The sequence below is a fragment of the Natrix helvetica genome (genome assembly GCF_964273705.1).
Source record: "Natrix helvetica genome assembly, chromosome: 4".
NCBI lineage: Eukaryota > Metazoa > Chordata > Lepidosauria > Squamata > Natricidae > Natrix > Natrix helvetica.
In genome coordinates, this window is record NC_138550.1 from 157,867,018 (window position 1) to 157,885,558 (window position 18,541).

The following is an 18,541-nucleotide window of genomic DNA, read 5'->3' on the forward strand; positions in this document are numbered from 1 at the left end:
AACAAGGTCCAGTTGCCTCTTAAAAAAGTACCTTTGGGACAACCATGGCTGGGATGACTGAGAATCTCCACAGACATTTGAAGAGCTTATTTCTTTATTCTTATTCTTTAGAAAATTAGAAATAGCTGGATGCTGCAGTCTTGGTCCACCCCTCAGGAACAATGGAGCAGACAAATCTAGAAAGCCTCATGTAAAATTGGGATATAATAAGGATAGTAATTATGCTGGTGGGTGCCTATAGTAAAGCTTTGATTGACAGTATCAAACATTATTGATTGCTATCAGCAGAATGCTTATATACAAGATTCCTTGTTTTCGTTACAGAATGCACAATATAGCCAGTGAACAGTTACATCATAGATTTTGCAACCGTATAAAACAGTAATTCTTGAGTCACAGGTCAAGGTGGAGGCTGAATGGAAAATGGCTTGCTTAAACTCACCTTGCAAGTTATTAAGGAGACAGACCGTCCTTTAAACTCACATCTATTCTCACATAACCTTGAGCAAGGCAACCACAAAGGACCGGGGGAGACATGATAGCAGTGTTCCAATATTTGTGGGGCTGCCACAGAGAGGAAGGGGTCAAGTTATTTTCCAAAGCACCAGAAGGCCAGACAAAGAAGAATGGATGGAAACCAGTTTGCTCCCAGTTGATCGTCAGAGCCACCAGTTCACCCAAACTGGTCCGAACTGGTAGAATCCCACCCCTGTCTGTCTCCAACCTGGATGAGGATGTCACAATTTGTGAAGTTTTATTTTTAAACAAGGTATTTTTTCCTCGTAAACACAAATCACAGTTTGATGGTAGGAAAAATGCTGTTGTAATCACCTACATGGATTATTTTTTTTAAGTGCTCCTTTTTCAACAAATTGTGGGTGGAATTACATCTTTTGACCTTCACATAATTTTGTGACCAAGATGGCAAAAAGAAAGCTTTTACAAAGATAAGATAATGTTCTGGTCTTCTTCAATAATGTCTGACCGCATCAACATAGCCATGGGAACTACTTAATAATGATAATAATAATAAACAAAACATCTCAGAATGTTTGAATGATTTGTGTCACTATACTTCAAGAAATAAATTTGATCTGAATTTGACCAGCTGTCCAGCAGTGAAAAAATATTCAGATAAAGAAGATCTTGTCTTTAGGAAGAAAAATGGCAAATGAGCTCTTTCCCCTTTAACTATCTCTAATATTCTAGGCAGAGAAAAATATTTTCAGTCACTTTACAATTTAGTACCAAAGAGATAGAATTGCAATGTTTGACATCTATCGTTTCTTGTACACTTTATTTATGATCTAGAAAATACTTTTCGATTACCAATGACAAAAATAAACAAAAATTGATTTGGAGGATATATTTCTCTGTGAAAATAATACAACTTTCAAAAAATGTAAATATTTTCATGATGGAATTCCTTTCAAAAATACTTGTAAGAAAATATCATTTTACAACCACTATTACATAGCGAAATAAGTTTTGTTCTCTACAAAATTCAGAATCATTAATAACTAAATATCAACTCTGAAGCTAGGATACAGTTGCTGGATTTAACAGGAAGAACTTCATCTTGGCCTCTTTAATAGCAGTAAACATTTACTGGTTTTTAATGAGTTCTCCATGCTGATCAGTCTTAAAATGGAAATGAAGTCCTGCTTGTGGTGTATTCCTGGGAAATAGATGCAGATTTTTTTTTTCCCACTGCAAATTTTCCTCTTGTGGTGACAGCTGCAGAAGCTTTGATGAGCATCCATCAGAAGTAAATCCAGATGCCCTCACCAGTACTGCTTAAGGACCTGTTCTGCTTGTCAATAGCCAAGTTCAGTACGTTCAGATTTTGTGCTTAAAAACATACAATATTGCATATGAGCTTGACAATTGCGGTATGCAGAGCACACACCTCAGAATAACATCACATTCCTAAAAAAGACACTGTTTCCAACACAACAGATATCTCTTTGAGACCTTTAAACACTCCGCTAATCGCAACTTCTTGAACTCTCAGAAGCAAAGGGGGGGGGAACCAAATTAGCGCTGGATTATCTCACTTTCTGCATGACTTGCTTCCCTCTTCCTTAATGCAAACAACCACACGGTGCATTAGCAGAAGAAACCAAAATTCTTGAAGTTAAGTTGGTCCTTGTTTGGTATGCAAGAAATGTATGGGCTGACAATGGCAGGTTATACCCTCAGCAGAATACAGTACTGTAGCAAATTCCCTGGATTGCCCCACTTTAATCTATAGGTGAGGAATTGAGGGGGGGGATGGACGAACCTGGTTTGGGTGTCCCAATATAGAGGAAGCTAAAGTGAAGATAAACTAAGCAGCAATAGATAGAAGGAATCACATTATTGTACATTTTTCCCTGTTAGGCATTTTTCAAAACACAGGAAGGATTTTTTTGGGGGGTGAAGGGTAGGAATTTTTGATATCAAAACAGTCTTTCGTCACGTGATTACTAACTTCTGGCTGAATGTCACAAAAATGGACAACGGAGAATGTATCCTTGTAAGAAGAGCAAGGACCACGGGCCTAAGGCTCATTTCAGATGATCAGTGATTTGTCTAAAGTGATTTGTCGCTCCGTCTAGCCACCGCTGGAACAAATGAAGTGCAGGGTGAAAAAGGAGCAAGACTTTACATCACTGTCTGTCCTTCACTTATCAACCCACGACCCATGTGTTGCTTGCGCTAGAGGAATAACCAACCACTAAACATCAATTCAACCCTATGCAAAAGATGGTAATCGGAGGCATGCGGTTAAAAAGCATCCCTTACATCAGTGTTGGCAAACCTTTTCAGCACTGAGTGCCGAAACGGGAGCGGGCGTGGGCGCAGGGGAATGCCGGAAACTGGAAAAGCATCTCCCCAGCATGCACGTAGAGAAGTGCTGAAAACCAGAAGAGCAGCTCCCTGGCGCGCATGCCACCTTGGTCTTCCGTTTTCTGGCACGCATGCATGCGTGAAGACCAGCTGGCCAGCATGCACGCGCATGCTGGAAACCGGAAGCTCAGCTTCCCAATGCACACATGCGCACCGGGGAGTGCTCTTCCAGTTTCTGGCACTCCCACGCACATGGAAGACCAATTGGCCGGTGTACACGTCTGCACCACAACCCAGAAGAGTGGCAGGCGATGGCTGGCTTGCCCAGAGAGATGGCTCTGCATGCCACTTCTGGCACGTGTCCCATAGGTTCACCATCACAGCTTTATATGGTTTTGCAATGAAGAGGTAGCAGAGAATATTGTCTGCTTTAAGCGGTGGTTAATAATTGTCAGGCGTGTTTTAAAATGCTGCTTAGTTACACCAAACACCTTTGCTTCCAAATGTGCAACTTTACTACTCAAAACAAATCAGAGGCTTTTATGAGAAATCAGCCATTAGCAAGGAAGTTAACAGTCTGTTGACCAAAATACACAATTCTTGCTTCTTCTAATTGCTGATCGGAATGAAGATAATAAATTCCTAGCTACAAAGCAACTCCTGAAGCACAGCTCCTAGTTAATGCATGCGGATCAGGTTTTTTTTTTTATAGGATTGGCAACTCCTATAGCTGCAGTTTCATGTTAGCAGCAATAATGCCCAAGCAGAACTTTTTTTACCAGTTCTCTTTTTTATAATTGTGGCTTGCCAACAAGGCAAATCTTTGAATCTCCCCCATTTCTACAAGGGGAACGGCTGCTTTGTCTTTCTTGCCTTAACAATATCCCTAGAGGAGCAAAAGTCCACCAAGAAAAAAGAAAGCATCAATGGAGATTAGCTTGAGGGGCTGAAGGCAGAAATTTCCTAACCTGAAAACGAACAACATGTACCATCCCTTTCCTTTTTCCCCCTATTGTTAATGGGGAGGATGTGTTTTGCTGACGTACTCACAGAATGAAACAAAAAATATATACTGAAAAAAATGTACAGAAGACGCCAGGCTTCTGAAATCAATGATTTTTATACACAAAGAAATAAAATAAAACAGACTGGAAGAAAAAGGGTCCCCCTCCCCCAAATGCACTAACAGCCTAGTCCTCAGGCATTTAAGAGTAAAAATAAAACCACCAGCTTCACTGCCTAGGAATAAAATTCATTTTCAAACACATTGCCTGTCTCTTGTGCCACCTTTTCCAACAATACACAATGTGCCCAAACAGTACTTGAATTTGTAGCAAAATTAATCCTGCTGTAACCATTGGTGCTAAGAGGGTTTAGCTGCCTTCCCACTAAAATAACTTATAAAAAACCTGGTTGGCCATGGCTTAACTCAACTTCACCGTAATTAAAGAGGGAAAAAAGTTTCTTGGTAGTTGGCTCCTAAATGAAAAACTGCAGCCCTTATTCCAGGGTAATTCCACTCTGCAATCTCCCTTCTGTGCAAACAGTTTACATCCCTCCACACCATCCAGAAAAGGCGATTCGGCCACAGCCAAGAAATGCCAAATCCTTTACCACAAGCAGGCCAACCCTGTGACACCCCCCCCCCCCAAATGCACAATAATTTAGCCATTTAAACCTCACAGAGATATCTGGGGGCGGGAAGAATGGAAGACCGTAACAAGCAGAACGAAAGGGAGAGAGATTCCAGAAATGCCAAAACGGGGGGCAAAGCATAAAAAAGGGGGATGGGGGGGAATGATCTTGCTATAACATTGAATCCCATCACGGATGCTGGACCTCGTCCCAATTTAAAACAAGCAAGAAGCTCAAAGCAGGAGGAACAGGGGTGCAATTTGGGAAGGGAGAGAGAGAGAGAGACTTAATGCATAAAAAGAGCGAGTGAGGCAGATCTTCCTGAGATTTAACCCTCAACCGTACAAACTTGCTGGTTTCAAGCAAGCACCAAAGGAGTTAAGTGCTGGAGGACCGATGCTTTAATCAGCTTTGCCCCTTTCCTTCACATGGGATTGGAGTCAACCTGCACTGGAAGAGCCCAAGAGGTTTATAACAGCTCAATTTCGCAGGATTCAGTTTTAATCCGTCGCCAAGGTTAAGCAGCCAAGACTGTGCAAGGACTGCTACTCAGCAGCAGTCCAGGCACCTGGCTTGCCGTTAGCACCACCGTCTTCGTTGTTGGCCTCGGTTGCCTGGAGATGGCTGGACAATTCCTGGATGACGGCTACTTTCCCAATCTGATCGTTCCTTCGTTTTTCCATAATGAGATCTTCCAGGCTCTGAAACTCTAGCGTGTGACTGCGTTTGTCTCCCAGCTGGATCTGCAGCCGGTAAGGTTGCTTCCCTATGCGCAGTTCGCCCCCAATTTTGAACTCGCGCTTGCCGTAACGGCACCAGGCGGCAAAACATTCGGAGTTCCTCCAGCTGAGATCCTGGTCTTTGCGGCCCACCTGATCCAGGGCGTTTCGTACCACAGTGGCGGGATTTAGCGGTTTGTAGCGGTACAAGTGGTTCACGACGCGGCCCCGTCGGCCCTGGCTGGCGTCGGTGAGAAAACTGTTCACCACTTCAAGTCTATGAAGGTGGACGACTTGGAAGTCTCCGACGTACACCGCCCAGTGAGGGTACTGGGCCTGGCACACAAATTCTATCAGATCGCCAGCTTTGCACTTGTTCAGTAGGTTTTCTGGCGTGTAGGTGGTGAAATGGCCCCCTCCTCCTCCTCCTCCACCCCCCACCTCACCAGACGAGGTGTGGTCTCCAGAAAAACTTTTCTGATAAATGCACTCGTCCCGGTAATAAATGGAGCACTCCACTTCGTGAAGTTGCGGGTCGTACGGTTGTGACACGGGGTGTTCCCCACCGAGCTCTGTTGAGTCCTGCTGTGGCTCGACATCATCATCATCGTTGGAAAATATGTAAGAAACTCCAATTCGGGGACCCTCATCTCGGTCCATGCCGGCTGGGTCGGCCGTGGGAACCTCTCTGTAGTTTAAATGGGTCAGTTTCTCTACCTGATTCCCCATGCCTGCTGAAAGAGAACCAAACAGGTATTAGTACAGGTATAAACTAATGAGGAATAAATCAAGTAGATCTCCCTAAGTCAATCTCCTGGCAATCTTTTTGGGCAGGGTTCCATCAATGGCTTACAATTGCCTTCCTGCTGATTTTATTTCAACCTAGCTTTTTGAAACAGCTTACAGCAGGGGTGTCACACTTGATTTCACTGAGGGCCACATCGGGGTTGCGTTTGACCTCTGGAGAGCCAGGGGGGGAACGGCCAGCTCGACGTCACTTGTAGAGATAGAGGAAAGGTTACGTAAAGGCATGCGCAGCAAACTGCCATGATCTCAGCAGCTGGTTACCTCAGATGTCTATGATCTCACCTAATTAGCAGCACCAGGCAGTACCAGGAACCATCTAGATATGTGAGAATCTACCCTGGCTGGGATGTTCTTAAAAGACTGACAAGGAGAATACGCCAATTACAATGTCGTTGCTATATGATCTTTGCTTTGCTTGTAAAAACTGTATAAAAGAATAAACTCTGCAAGTGCAGGGAGGATATTTTGGATGAACCCTGTGATGTCTGGTCTCTGAATCCATCAGTCACTCGTGTCAGGGGCACTTGTGGTGGCCCGAGCACTCTGCCAACAAAAATGGGTTCCCAAGCTCAATTTTCGGCTGCGACTGCCTCCTGCAACCCTGAAAATAGAGCTTGGGAGGGCCAAACTCCATTTTTGCTGAGAGAGGCACCATGGGCAATTCCTTTGTGGGCCAGATCTAAGTACCCCATGGGCCGGATTCAGCCTGCGGGCCTTGAGTTTGACACCCCTTGCTTATAGCAATGGCACTTAGACTTATACATCACTTCACAGTGCTTTAGAGCCCTCTCTAAGCAGTTCACAGAGTCAGCCCATTTCCCCCCCAAAAATCTGGGCCTTCATATATAAGTATATAGGATCTCTTATAGCAGGGGTGTCCAAACTTGGCAACTTTAAGACTTGTGGACTTCAACTCCCAGAATTCCCCAGCCAGCAGAGCTATTTCCCCCCCAAAAATCTGGGCCCTCATATATAAGTATATAGGATCTCTTATAGCAGGGGTGTCCAAACTTGGCAACTTTAAGACTTGTGGACTTCAACTCCCAGAATTCCCCAGCCAGCAGAGCTATTTCCCCCCCAAAAATCTGGGCCCTCATATATAAGTATATAGGATCTCTTATAGCAGGGGTGTCCAAACTTGGCAACTTTAAGACTTGTGGACTTCAACTCCCAGAATTCCCCAGCCAGCAGAGCTATTTCCCCCCCAAAAATCTGGGCCCTCATATATAAGTATATAGGATCTCTTATAGCAGGGGTGACCAAACTTGGCAACTTTAAGACTTGTGGACTTCAACTCCCAGAATTCCCCAGCCAGCAGAGCTATTTCCCCCCCAAAAAATCTGGGCCCTCATATATAAGTATATAGGATCTCTTATAGCAGGGGTGACCAAACTTGGCAACTTTAAGACTTGTGGACGTCAACTCCCAGAATTCCCCAGCCAGCAGAGCTGGCTGGGGAATTCTAGAGTTGAAGTCCACAAGTCTTAAAGTTGCCAAGTTTGGACAACCCTGTCTTATAGACTTGGGGCTCTCTGAACTCTTAGATTTTTGGGGTAATTCTACAGTCAACAAGATTCTTCCTGCTTCTCTTTGTTGAAGGTGTAAAGCAGAGTAAAGGAAAAGGTTCCCCTCGCAGATATGTGTTAGTCGTTCCCAACTCTAGAGGGCAGTGGTCATCTCCATTTCAAAGCCGAAGAGCCAGTGCTGTCCGAAGACATCTCCGTGGTCATGGAGCTGGCATGACTAAATGCCGAAGGTGCACGGAACGCTGTTACCTTCCTATTTTTCTACTTGCATTTTTTTACGTGCTTTTGGACTGCTAGGTTGGCAGAAGCTGGGACAAGTAACAGGAGCTCACTCCGTTACGCGGCGCTAGGGGATTCGAACCACCGAACTGCCAACCTTTTCTGATTGACAAGCTCAGCGTCTTAGCCACTGAGCCACCACATCCCTTGTAACGCAGAGTAAAGCAATGGCAAATAATCTCTTGCAGCTCATTTGGGATTAGCTTTCCCTTCCTGATTTTTAAAGGCAAATTCATAGAGTTAAGCCACATCTTCAGTGACAGCACTGAACCAATGTTATACCCCCCCCCCTCTGTCTCTCCTTAAAGCCACCGTCATCTTGTTTGAGCCCCACTGCACATATATGTCCCCCGGCATGCAACTCCGAAGTACCTTAAAAAGGGACCGGTGAGGATCATGCTATATATAACACAAACCTTGACTCTTTTTCTTAATAAAAAGCAGCTGGAGGGGGCAGTATTGAATAGATGAAGGATCTCATTTTCTTTTAACGGGTTCTCTTTTTTCATTCAAAGTTGCCAGCTGAGGAAAGGGAGAAAACTTTAAAATGGGGAAACACCCACCAGCCAAAAAGTCCCTTCTTGCATCCTTACAACCAGGGGTGGGCTTCAACATTTTTAGCAAGGGGTTCTCTGCCCGGTTGCTGAGTGGGCGAGGCCTAGTTGGCTTCCTGCATCATTTTTGCTTTCCTTGAGCCTCCGGGAGGGCAGAAAAGGTCTCTCCAGACTCCGAAGGCCCTGTTCCCAGCCTTCCCAAACTTCCGGTAGGCCCATTTTCGCCCTCCCTGAGCCTCCATGCACATCCTGCACTTACCTGCATCTAAAATGGGCTGTGTGGGGACTCCTGGGAGTGGCAGTGCAGGCTGGGTGGGGCCAGCCAGGAGTGGGATTTGGGGGGTTCTCCAAACTGCACAGAATCTTAGCTAGAGGTTCTCCTGAACCCCTGCAAACCCCCCCAGCAGCCCAGCCCTGCTTACGACCCTCTCACCCTGAAGTGCAGGACAGAATTGCTCAGGCATTACATCCTCAACTTACTACCACAACTGAGACCCAAATATCTGCTGCCAAGCAAGACAGTTCTAAAGTGAGTTTTGCCCCATTTTATGACCTTTCTTGCCATGTTTATTAAGTGAATCGCTGCAGTGGTTAAGTTAGTAACCCGGTTGTTAAGTGAACCTGCCTTCCCCCATTGACTTTGTTTGCTAGAAGGTCGCAAAAGGGGATCATGTAACCCTGTGACCCTGTGATGGTCATAAACATGAGTCAGTTGTCAAGCATCTGAATATTGATCACACAGCCCTAGAGATACTCGTAAGTGTGAAAAACGGTCATAGGTCACCTTTCTCAGGGCCATAGCGACTTTGAATGGCCACAAAACAAACTGTCATAAGACAAGGACTATCTATACAGCAGAATAAAAAGTTAGGAAGGCACGACTGCTGTTAATCTAAATTACTAGGCCTGTGATGGCGAATCTATGGCGCACATGCCAGAGGTGGCACTCAGCGCCCTCTTTGATGGTACGCGAGCTGTTGCCCCACTTTACCTCTGACGCCAGCCAGCTGGCCTTCAGGTCTCTGTCACACCTACATGGGGGGGCACATGCATGCACGGATGGGCAGGACACATGTGGGGGGGTTCACGTGTGCATGCACAGGGGGAGTGTGTGGGGTTGCACACACAAGCAGGGGGTCATGCATGCATGCGTGGAGGGGCAGAGGGGCACACGTGCATACACGGCGGTGCGGGGGGGGTCATGCATGTGCTTTCAACACGCGATGACAAAAAGGCTAGCCGTCGCTGTACTAGGTTGTCTGAATCTCTTGGAAGAGATGATTTAGAGGAGGGGTCGGCAAGCTTAAAACACTCAAAGCGCCATTTGGACCCACAGAAAACACCGGGAGCCACAAAGGTCCTAACCGGAAGTTCAATTCTGGAGCTGACCAGAAGTTCAGTTCCCCCACCATAGAGTCTCCTCCTAGCGTGGTGTACTTTTTCCTCTACCTGTCATACAATACAATACAATACAATACAATAGCAGAGTTGGAAGGGACCTTGGAGGTCTTCTAGTCCAACCCCCTGCCTAAGCAGGAAACCTTATACCATTTCAGACAAATAGCTATCCAACATCTTCTTAAAGACTTCCAGTGTTGGGGCATTCACAACTTCTGGAGGCAAGCTGTTCCACTGATTAATTGTTCTAACTGTCAGGAAATTCCTCCTTAGTTCTAAGTTGCTTCTCTCCTTGATTAGTTTCCACCCATTGCTTCTTGTTCTACCCTCAGGTGCCTTGGAGAATAGTTTGACTCCATCTTCTTTGTGGCAACCCCTGAGATATTGGAACACTGCTATCATGCCTCCCCTAGTCCTTCTTTCTCTTAAGCTAAATTTTCTCTAAGTCATAACCGAAAGCCCTATCAATTGTGGAGACAACTGGAAAACCCTCCCCTTGCCATAGAGTCTTCTCCTGGCGCACTGTGCTTCTCTCTTCCCCCCCCCCCTCCACCAGAAGCTCCTTTCAAAATTGTGGGGCCGACCAGTGACGGAGCCACAGCAGAGGGAGGAAAGAGCCACAGTTTGCCGCAGTTTGCTGACCCCTGATTTAGAGAGTGTGCAGAAGCTGTACAAAAGCATCACCCACCGCCAATAATTATAGCATCTGGATTTTTCCTCCTTTCACTCTTGCATAGCTGCTTTAAAAATCTGTTCCTGGCTGTCTTCACAAGTGACATGAAATGCATGGACAGGCAGGCAAGAAAGCAAGCAAATACCAGCAGCTAGGAGCAGCTTCTGAAGCCACTGCAAAGACCTGGAAAAAAGACAACACCGAAAGCAGCATTTCTTACACCCAAAAGCACACAGGCATTTTCTGATAGGGACGGGAGAGCTGCTTCTACCATCCTGGTCAGGGATCTCGGAATTCATCTAATCGCGATCCAGACTTTTGCGAAAGGCATTTGGGGGTGGGAATGCTTGCTTGGATTTTTATCATGCTGGCCTGGGACTCTGCAGTTGTTTGCCCACAGGGTGGATGGAGTTGATCGTTGGACGGAGAAAAAAAAGAAGAAATTCTATACCTGCTTAGGAAGGAATCCACTTAAATGTGAAGCCTTTGGAGAGGGTGCTCAAGGTATATACAGGTAGTCCTCGACTTGCAACAGTTCATTTAGTGACCGTTCAAAGTTACGGCGGCACTGAAAAAAGTACTTATGGTCTTTTTTTTTTTACAGTGGTAACCTTTGTAGTGTCCCCCGGTCACATAATCAAAATTCAGCAGCTTGGCAACCGGTTCATATTTATGATGGTTTGTCCCGGGGTCTTTTGAGACCTTCTGACAAGCAACGTCAATGGGGAAGCCAGATTCACTCAACAGCCGAGTTACTAGCTTAACGACAGAGGCAAGAAAGGTCGTAAAGTGGGGCAAAACTCACCTAAGAAATGTCCAACTTAACAACAGAAATGTTGGGCTCAATTGTGATCATAAGTTGAGGACTACGCATAATTCATCCCAAGGGGTCTTGGTTAGCCCCCTCCAGACTTCTATGCCTATTTGATTTTTTTAAGGGGGGGGGGGTAATTGGTCATGTGATGATAACATGGATAAAGTGAGTGGGGACTCCCTCTCTTGAGGTGGCCCCCATGCCTCCCCTTAAATATACCCTCAAAATTCCAGATGTGCTTGTAGATCCACAAGGAGAGATGACTTTCTTCTCCGTAATTTTAATTCACCTCTCTATAAGAAGATAACAGAAATGAGGCCAATAAACCTTGGTTTAAAGCCATCGAGAGGATTCTCAGCCAAGGTAAAGAGTTGGGCCAAGGGTATTTTTGGAACATGGCTCCGTCTCCTTCATGCTGCATAAGAAATTATGAGAGAAGTGATTCCCCCAGAACTCTCCTGAGCTACACATTCATTAGGTGGCAGATATTTTCATACGCAACGTGAGGAGGCAAGGAGCTGCCTTCGTTCAAATTAGAACATCGTGGGACATCCCATCCTTCTGAATGGGAACAACTTGGAAACCTTTACTAGTTTTGCGACATAGGATTCAGTAACCGCTGATGGTTAAAACAGGAACCCATCTGATAAAGGAGAATATTTGTAGCTCCAGGCGCTCTCTGAATTTGTTTGGTTTTTTTTTTTGGCAGATGTTTCGTTACCCAAAATAGGTAACATCATCAGTGCGCCCGTCAGGAACCCATCTACGAGCCGTGGTGGCATAGTGGTTGGAGTGCAGTACTGCAGGCTACTTCTGCTGCCTGCCGGCTGCCAGCAATTGAGTTGACTTGAGCTTTCCATCCTTCTGAGGTCGGTAAAATGAGGACCCAGATTGTTGGAGGCAAAAGGCAGACTCTGTAAGCCAGGAGTATCAAACTGTACATCTTCGAGGGCCAGATCAGCATTGCAGTTCTCCTCCGTGGGCTGGTTGGAGGGGAGACAGGACAGATGCTTCCTGCAGCACCCTGCCAGCCAAAATACAGCATGGGGGGGCGCTTGTGCCCCCCACACCCCATTTTCATTAGAAGAGGCACCCTGAGCCTGTCCTTTGTTATTTCCAGGCTGGCCCGCGGGCCAGATTTAAGTACCCTGTGGGCCAGATGCCTTCAGTGACACCCCTGCTGTAAACCGTTTAGAGCAGGGGTCACCAACCTTTTGGACCCCAGGGACCACTAAATTCATAATTTTAAATCCCGCGGACCACTAACATTATCTGCCTAATGAACGGCTGGGTGGGCAAGCCAAAGGGGTCATGCGATTGGGTAAACATGGTCAACTCAATGTCACTCACGTCAAGGGGTACCACGCCAGCCTCTACTCGCCAGCCTCTACTCGCCACTCCTTGCCCGCCCGCCTGGGCTACTTAGAGCCCCAATAGGAAGCAGTTGCTGGAGCTAAGCAGCCACCATGAGAAATAGTTGGCAAAACAGTTTAAATTGGATCTGACCGAGAAGGAGGCTCAGCAGAAGCACCTCACTGAGGACTATGAGCATAGGCTTTCCAAGCAGAGGGAAGACCTGCAGGAGTGCAAGACCAGGTACCGGCGCCTGGAGGCTCAGCGGGATGAGATGGTCAGCCAGTTCCAGGCCATGATGCAGTCCCACTGGAACAAGGTCCTCCAGCTCTTTGCCACCAGCGGTGCTTCCCTCCAGCCTTCGCCTAAAGCCCCCCACCAGGAGGCTGAAGCAGACCCCTAGTTGGAATTTCTGCCCCCCTCCGTCTCTCACAAAAAGACCCCAAAGGGGTCACAAACATTCATTGCATGTATCTTTCCCAGGGACTGTAGTTTGAGGACCCCTGATTTAGTGCGATAGAAAAAAATGCAAATAACTTTTCTGCGGACTACCAAAATTTTCTTGTGGATCACCAGTGATCCATGGACCACCAGTTGGTGACCGCTGGTTTAGAGAGGGCTGTAAAGCACTATAAAGTGGCATATAAGTCTAAGTGTTATTGCTATCCGAAGCTACAAAGCTTGAGGTGGTTAGATGCCTGGTTTCCTACTTGCCCGTCTATTAGTTCTGAACATTATCCAGCAGCCAGCGAGGAAAATGTTTCATCCTGCTGATGTCTCCATCAAGAACTTCCTTGCAAAATTGATATTTGCGGGCAGCCAGTGGGGGAATGACTTCTCTCAACAGGAGTGCTATCTTAATCGGATGCACTTTTCTCAGGACCCCGGCAAGGAAAAACAGGCTCAGCCATTCTCTTCCAACCAGCTGCCATCCTTTCCATTGATCCCCTCCAGCGGCAGCCACTCTCTGCTTTCTTTTTAGTAATAAGGTAAAAGGTAAAGGTTTCCCTCGCACGTATGTGCTAGTCGTTCCTGACTCTAGGGGGCAATGCTCATCTCCGTTTCAAAGCCAAAGAGCCAGCGCTGTCCGAAGACTTTCTCCGTGGTCATGTGGCCGGCATGACTAAATGCCCAAGGCGCACGGAACGCTGCTGCCTTCCCACCAAAGGTGGTCTCTATTTTCATACTTGCATTTTTTACATGCTTTCGAACCGCTAGGTTGGCAGAAACTGGGACAAGTAACGGGAGCTCACTCCGTTATGCAGCGCTAGGGATTCGAACCGCCGAACTTTCTGATCGACAAGCTCAGCACTTTAGCCACTGGGCCCCATTTAGTAATAAAGAAAACCCTAAATGTCACGTATTCCTTGTTCCCTGGCTGGACAGGGCATAAAGGTAGATACAGTAGCTCAGACAGTGGAGATGATTGCCACAGAGAGGAGGAGCAGAGGGAGAGAAAGGTACACACTGCCTCCAGAGACACAGGCAGTGGCGGGGAGCGGGGTGGGGGGAGGAGGAGTATTTGTCAGGCAAATAGCAGAAAAGTCTTTAGGGTAAGTTGCATGTGGCACGCTGGGAAAGGGAGGGAGGGAAGCGGACACAACAGCAGACTTCCCCACCTGTTGATGACAATGAAGCTGCAACAGGCAAACAAAGAGGAAGATAGAACAGGCAGTAGGACAAAGCCCACAGAGACTCGCTTTGCACACAGGAGCTGAATGAAAGTCAAGATTGCTTGCTGAAACCTAGCAGGAAGTAGGAAATCTCTTCTCCACCTTTCTCAATAGTTTCGCTTTGCCTCGGGGGTGGTGGAGGCGTAGTTTAAAGCCTTTGTAGCTATGGGTGAAGGCAGCAGCCTGAACTTTTTACGGGAGGATCACAGAGGAAGGAGCGGAGGTGTGATCTGTCCTCACTTCCTCTGAGGCTAGCAGGTGCAAAAGCCCCCTCAACCCCAGAATACGTTAAGAGAATCTTTGAACAGCTCACATGGAGCAGCAACAGGCGGCCACCTCTACATATATGTAGATATGTAGATAATTAGAACTAAAGAAAAAACAATGGCTACCAACCTGCCTTCCATTGAGGACCTATATACTTCACGAGTCAAAAAGAGGGCCGTGAAAATATCTACAGATCCCTCACATCCCGGACATAAATTGTTTCAACTTCTGCCCTCAAAACGACGTTATAGGGCACTGCATACCAGAACAACTAGACACAAGGACAGCTTTTTCCTGCTAAACAAATAATCCCCTCAACACTGTCGAACTATTGACTAAGTCTGCACTACTACTAATCTTCTCATCATTCCTATCACCCATCTCCTCCCACTTATGACTGTAACTTTGTTGCTTGTATCTCTATGATTTATATTGATTGTTTCCTAATATGATTTGATTGCTCATTTGTACCCTATGACTATCATTAAGTGTTGCACCTTATGATTCTTGACGAATGTATCAAGATAAATGTACACTGAGAGCATATGCACCAAGACAAATTCCTTGTGTGTCCAATCACACTTGGCCAATATAAGAATTCTATCTATCTACCTATCTATCTCCAACAAACAATGGTGCTTAAGGTAGCATATCCTTCAGCCGAGGAGAAAAGTTACAGTGAGATCTACAGGACTTGGATATCAAGTAGTGGGAGGATAGCGAAGCTTTAAATCACCATCTTAGAATAGGCTTAAAACTCAGAGTAACTTGACACTTTAAACGTACAGCAACAGTCATACACTAAAATGAAATGTCCTTGCATACAGCTCTCAAAGGGCCAACCACCTCCAATATACACTACATAAACATGACAAATAAATGAAATAAAATAAAACAAATATGATTATACCCACATATATTATATGACAGAGAAACAACAGAGTTTGGTTTGGATGTATATACATGTAACGTGGTGAGAAAAAAATTATCTTGTGACTTTACCAGATGGATGACATAGGAAACAAAAGCAGTTACAGAATCTGGCAGTCCTGCTAGAAATATTTTTTTAGAAATCTGGCCGAAAAATAGAGACGAGCAGCTTTCCACAACGAAGAGGATCAAGGCAGAGCAAGTTTATAGCTGCATGCCTTTTGGGGAGTAAATCCTACAGGGCAGCAGAGGTCATACGTTTGAGGCAACATGGTCAGAAGCCTGCAAACCAGGTTCCCACGATGTACAAGTAGGTACCATTAAAACGAAAGGCAAGGAAGAACATTTTTTTCTTCAGCAAGAACATTTAAGAGAAGCCATTCTAGAATCCTGTTTCTCCCAACTGCCAAACAGTCGTTTATAGAAGAGGCAGAAACAGGTCAAGACAGTATAAAAATAAGACAGAGGTGAGAAAACCACAATAATAATTATAAAATTGCATTTTTGTTTTCCCAGACCAGAGCAAAATCACTCCACCTATGCTTCCAGCTTGCCACATGTCACCACAACCCTGTGTGGTAGGGCAGGCCCTTATTAGAGGCCAGTCAACGGTAGTCTGGGACGGAGGCCAAGAATGAAGCCGAAGGCCACCAAATCCCAGGAACTCTTGCAAAAGGCCAAAGAAACGCTGCAAATAAAAACTACTTAGTTCAAATGGAAACTCATGGAAGCTTGATCCCCATAAGGCAGTGTTTCTCAACCTTGACAACTTGAAGATGTCCGGATTTCAACTCCCAGAATTCCCCAGCCAGCATTCGCTGGCTGGGGAATTCTGGGAGTTGAAGTCCAGACATCTTCAAGTTGCCAAGGTTGAGAAACACTACCATAAGGCAACAGGCTAGAAAACAGGAGATCCCGAGTTCTAATCTTGCTTTATTCGCACAAAAACCTAATTGGCTGCCTTTGGACCCATCCCTCTCTCTCTCTCTCTCTCTCTCTCTCTCTCTCAGCCCAGGCCACCTCAGAGGGTTGTTGTGGAGAAAATAAGAAGCAGAAGGAATGCTGGCTACCTTCACCGCCTTCCATAGTTTATAAAAACAATACACAGGATCACGTATAAATAAACAAACATAAACCAAAGCCTTGTTTTCAGCCCAAAAGCAAAAAGGAAGAGGCACATCCGAAGGGGGCTTTTTTAAAAAAACAACTATTTGAAAGAATCGAAAGGTTGTCCAAAGCTCAACAAAAGCTTCCTAACAGTCAGGACAATGAGCCAGTGGAAACGGCTTGGCTTGCCTTCAAAAAAATTGTGGAGGTTCCATCACTGGTGGGTTTTAAGAAGAGAACTGGACAGCCGCTTGTCTGAAACGGTAGAGGGTCTCCTGTCAGAACAGGGGGCTGGACTAGAAGACCTCCAAGGTCCCTTCCAGCTGTATTCTATTTGCCTTCTTTTGAAAGCGGGGAGGGAGGGGGTGTAAAGGACATTTTATGCCTGCAAATCCACCACCCTCCCCTCCAAACGCTTGCTCGATTCCCCGGCCTTTATTTGACTCCTTGCCGCTCGGAAACTTTCTATAACGGCAACTCCCTCCCTCCCTCCGCGCCCCTCCCCCCCCGTTTCTCCATCAGTTTCTTTCTTCAGCACCTGGGATCCAAGTAAGGGAGGGGGAGGAGAAGGAGGGAAGGGCTCCTGCAAGCCCAGGTGAGTCCCACTCACCTGGCTGGCTGGCCGGCCGCCTCCTCAGAACAAACAAACCGTCGAGCAGCCCAGGTGCGCCGGGTTGCTGCCGTCACCTGATCCACTCCCCATACCTGCCCCCGCCTCTCCTCCTCCTCCTCCTCCTCTTCTTCCTCCTCCTCCTCCGTCCTGAGCGGCTGATCGATGATGGAGGCAGGACGGCGGTTGGAAACTTACCAGGCGGCGGGGTTGCTTGGCGGGGCTGCGGCGGCCGGGAGGAGAGAGGCTCGGACTCCGGGGAAGGACCGGGAGGGACGTAGAACCCCCAAGGCTGCTTGCTCTACTTGCCGTCCCCCGTCGGGCTCTTCTTCAGCCGCCGATCGCGGCCAGCCCCGAGTTGCCGCTCGCCTCCTTCATGGTCCTGGGCACCTTTGGCCGCCGGCCTGAGCAACAAGCGAGAAAGCCCCGGCTGCGGGTGGGGGGCTTGAGAGGGGGTGGGCCGCCGGCGGGAGGCACCCACCGCCCCTCCGCGGCCGTGGGAGCGTTCCCCCCCCCCCGGCGTTTCCAGGCAGCCCCGCTCGGCTTCTTCCCTCCCCCGGTCCGCGGCGGGGCCACACACTCCAGCGGCAGAGCCCGGCGGCGCCAGGCGCTTCCCTCCGCCGCCGCCGCCGCCGCGTGCCCCGCTCTCGACGCAGCGCCACTCGCAGCCAGCGGAGGGAGCTTTCCTTCGGGGGCGGGAGAGGAGGAGTTAAATCCGTTCCCCCACCCCACCCCATACATCCACACATACACACACCCTCCTTTTAAGGGAGGGGCGTTGTGGCCGAGCCGGTTGCTGTCCGACCTGGGCGGGAACGGCCAACTTTTCTTTATGTTAGGCTCCTTTTTCTTTATGTTAGGCTCCTCCCCCCCTTTTTAATTTTTTTTTCTTGGGGTGGGGGGGAGGAGAAGCAGATCGCTTCTCGCCAGGCTTTTATAAGGAGAGATCGGGCGATCTCTTCTGGCTGAGGATCGGGTCCCCCCCTCCTTCCGCTCTTTTTCTCCCTCCCTCGCTTCCCTCCTTCCTTCCACAATTACCTTCCTTCCTTCCTATCTACTTACTTACCTACTTACCTCCCGTCCTCCCTCCCTCACCATCATCTCCCTCCCTGCCTCATTCCTTCCTTTCCTCCTTTCTCCATCCTTTTCCTTCCTACCTCCCTTCCGTCCTCCCTCCCTTCCCATTATCTTCCTCCCTCCCTCTTCTACCTTCCTTCCCTCCTTCCTCCATCCTTTTCCTTCCTACCTCCCTTCCGTCCTGCCTCCCTTCTCATCCTCCTCCCTCTCTCCTCCATCATTTTCCTTCTTTCCTACTTTCCATCCTCTCTCCCTTCCCATCATCTCTCTCCCTCCTCCCTCTCCTT

General features: G+C 47.3%; 1 protein-coding gene across 4 annotated transcripts; it reads right to left on the minus strand.

Annotated features, from left to right (window-relative positions):
- Positions 1-712: 712 nt before the first annotated feature.
- LRATD2 (LRAT domain containing 2) lies at positions 713-17,965 on the minus strand. 4 transcript variants are annotated; one of them, XM_081950599.1, is made up of 2 exons: positions 17,376-17,965; positions 713-5,917 (listed from the first exon to the last, which is right to left on the minus strand). In XM_081950599.1, the coding sequence occupies exon 2, from the start codon at positions 5,913-5,915 to the stop codon at positions 5,013-5,015; it is 903 nt and encodes a 300-aa protein (XP_081806725.1). In that variant the 5' UTR covers positions 5,916-5,917; positions 17,376-17,965; the 3' UTR covers positions 713-5,012. The 4 variants fall into 4 exon arrangements, with proteins under 4 accessions (XP_081806725.1, XP_081806723.1, XP_081806724.1 ...); XM_081950597.1 differs by having other exon boundaries at positions 713-5,920; positions 17,376-17,964; XM_081950598.1 differs by lacking the exon at positions 17,376-17,965 and adding an exon at positions 17,178-17,270 and having other exon boundaries at positions 713-5,920.
- Between the last annotated feature and the right edge of the window lie 576 nt (positions 17,966-18,541).

Excerpts from the sequence above, each read along its gene's own strand:
- LRATD2 (XM_081950599.1), bottom strand. The coding sequence starts at position 5,915 with ATGGGGAATCAGGTAGAGAAACTGACCCATTTAAACTACAGAGAGGTT.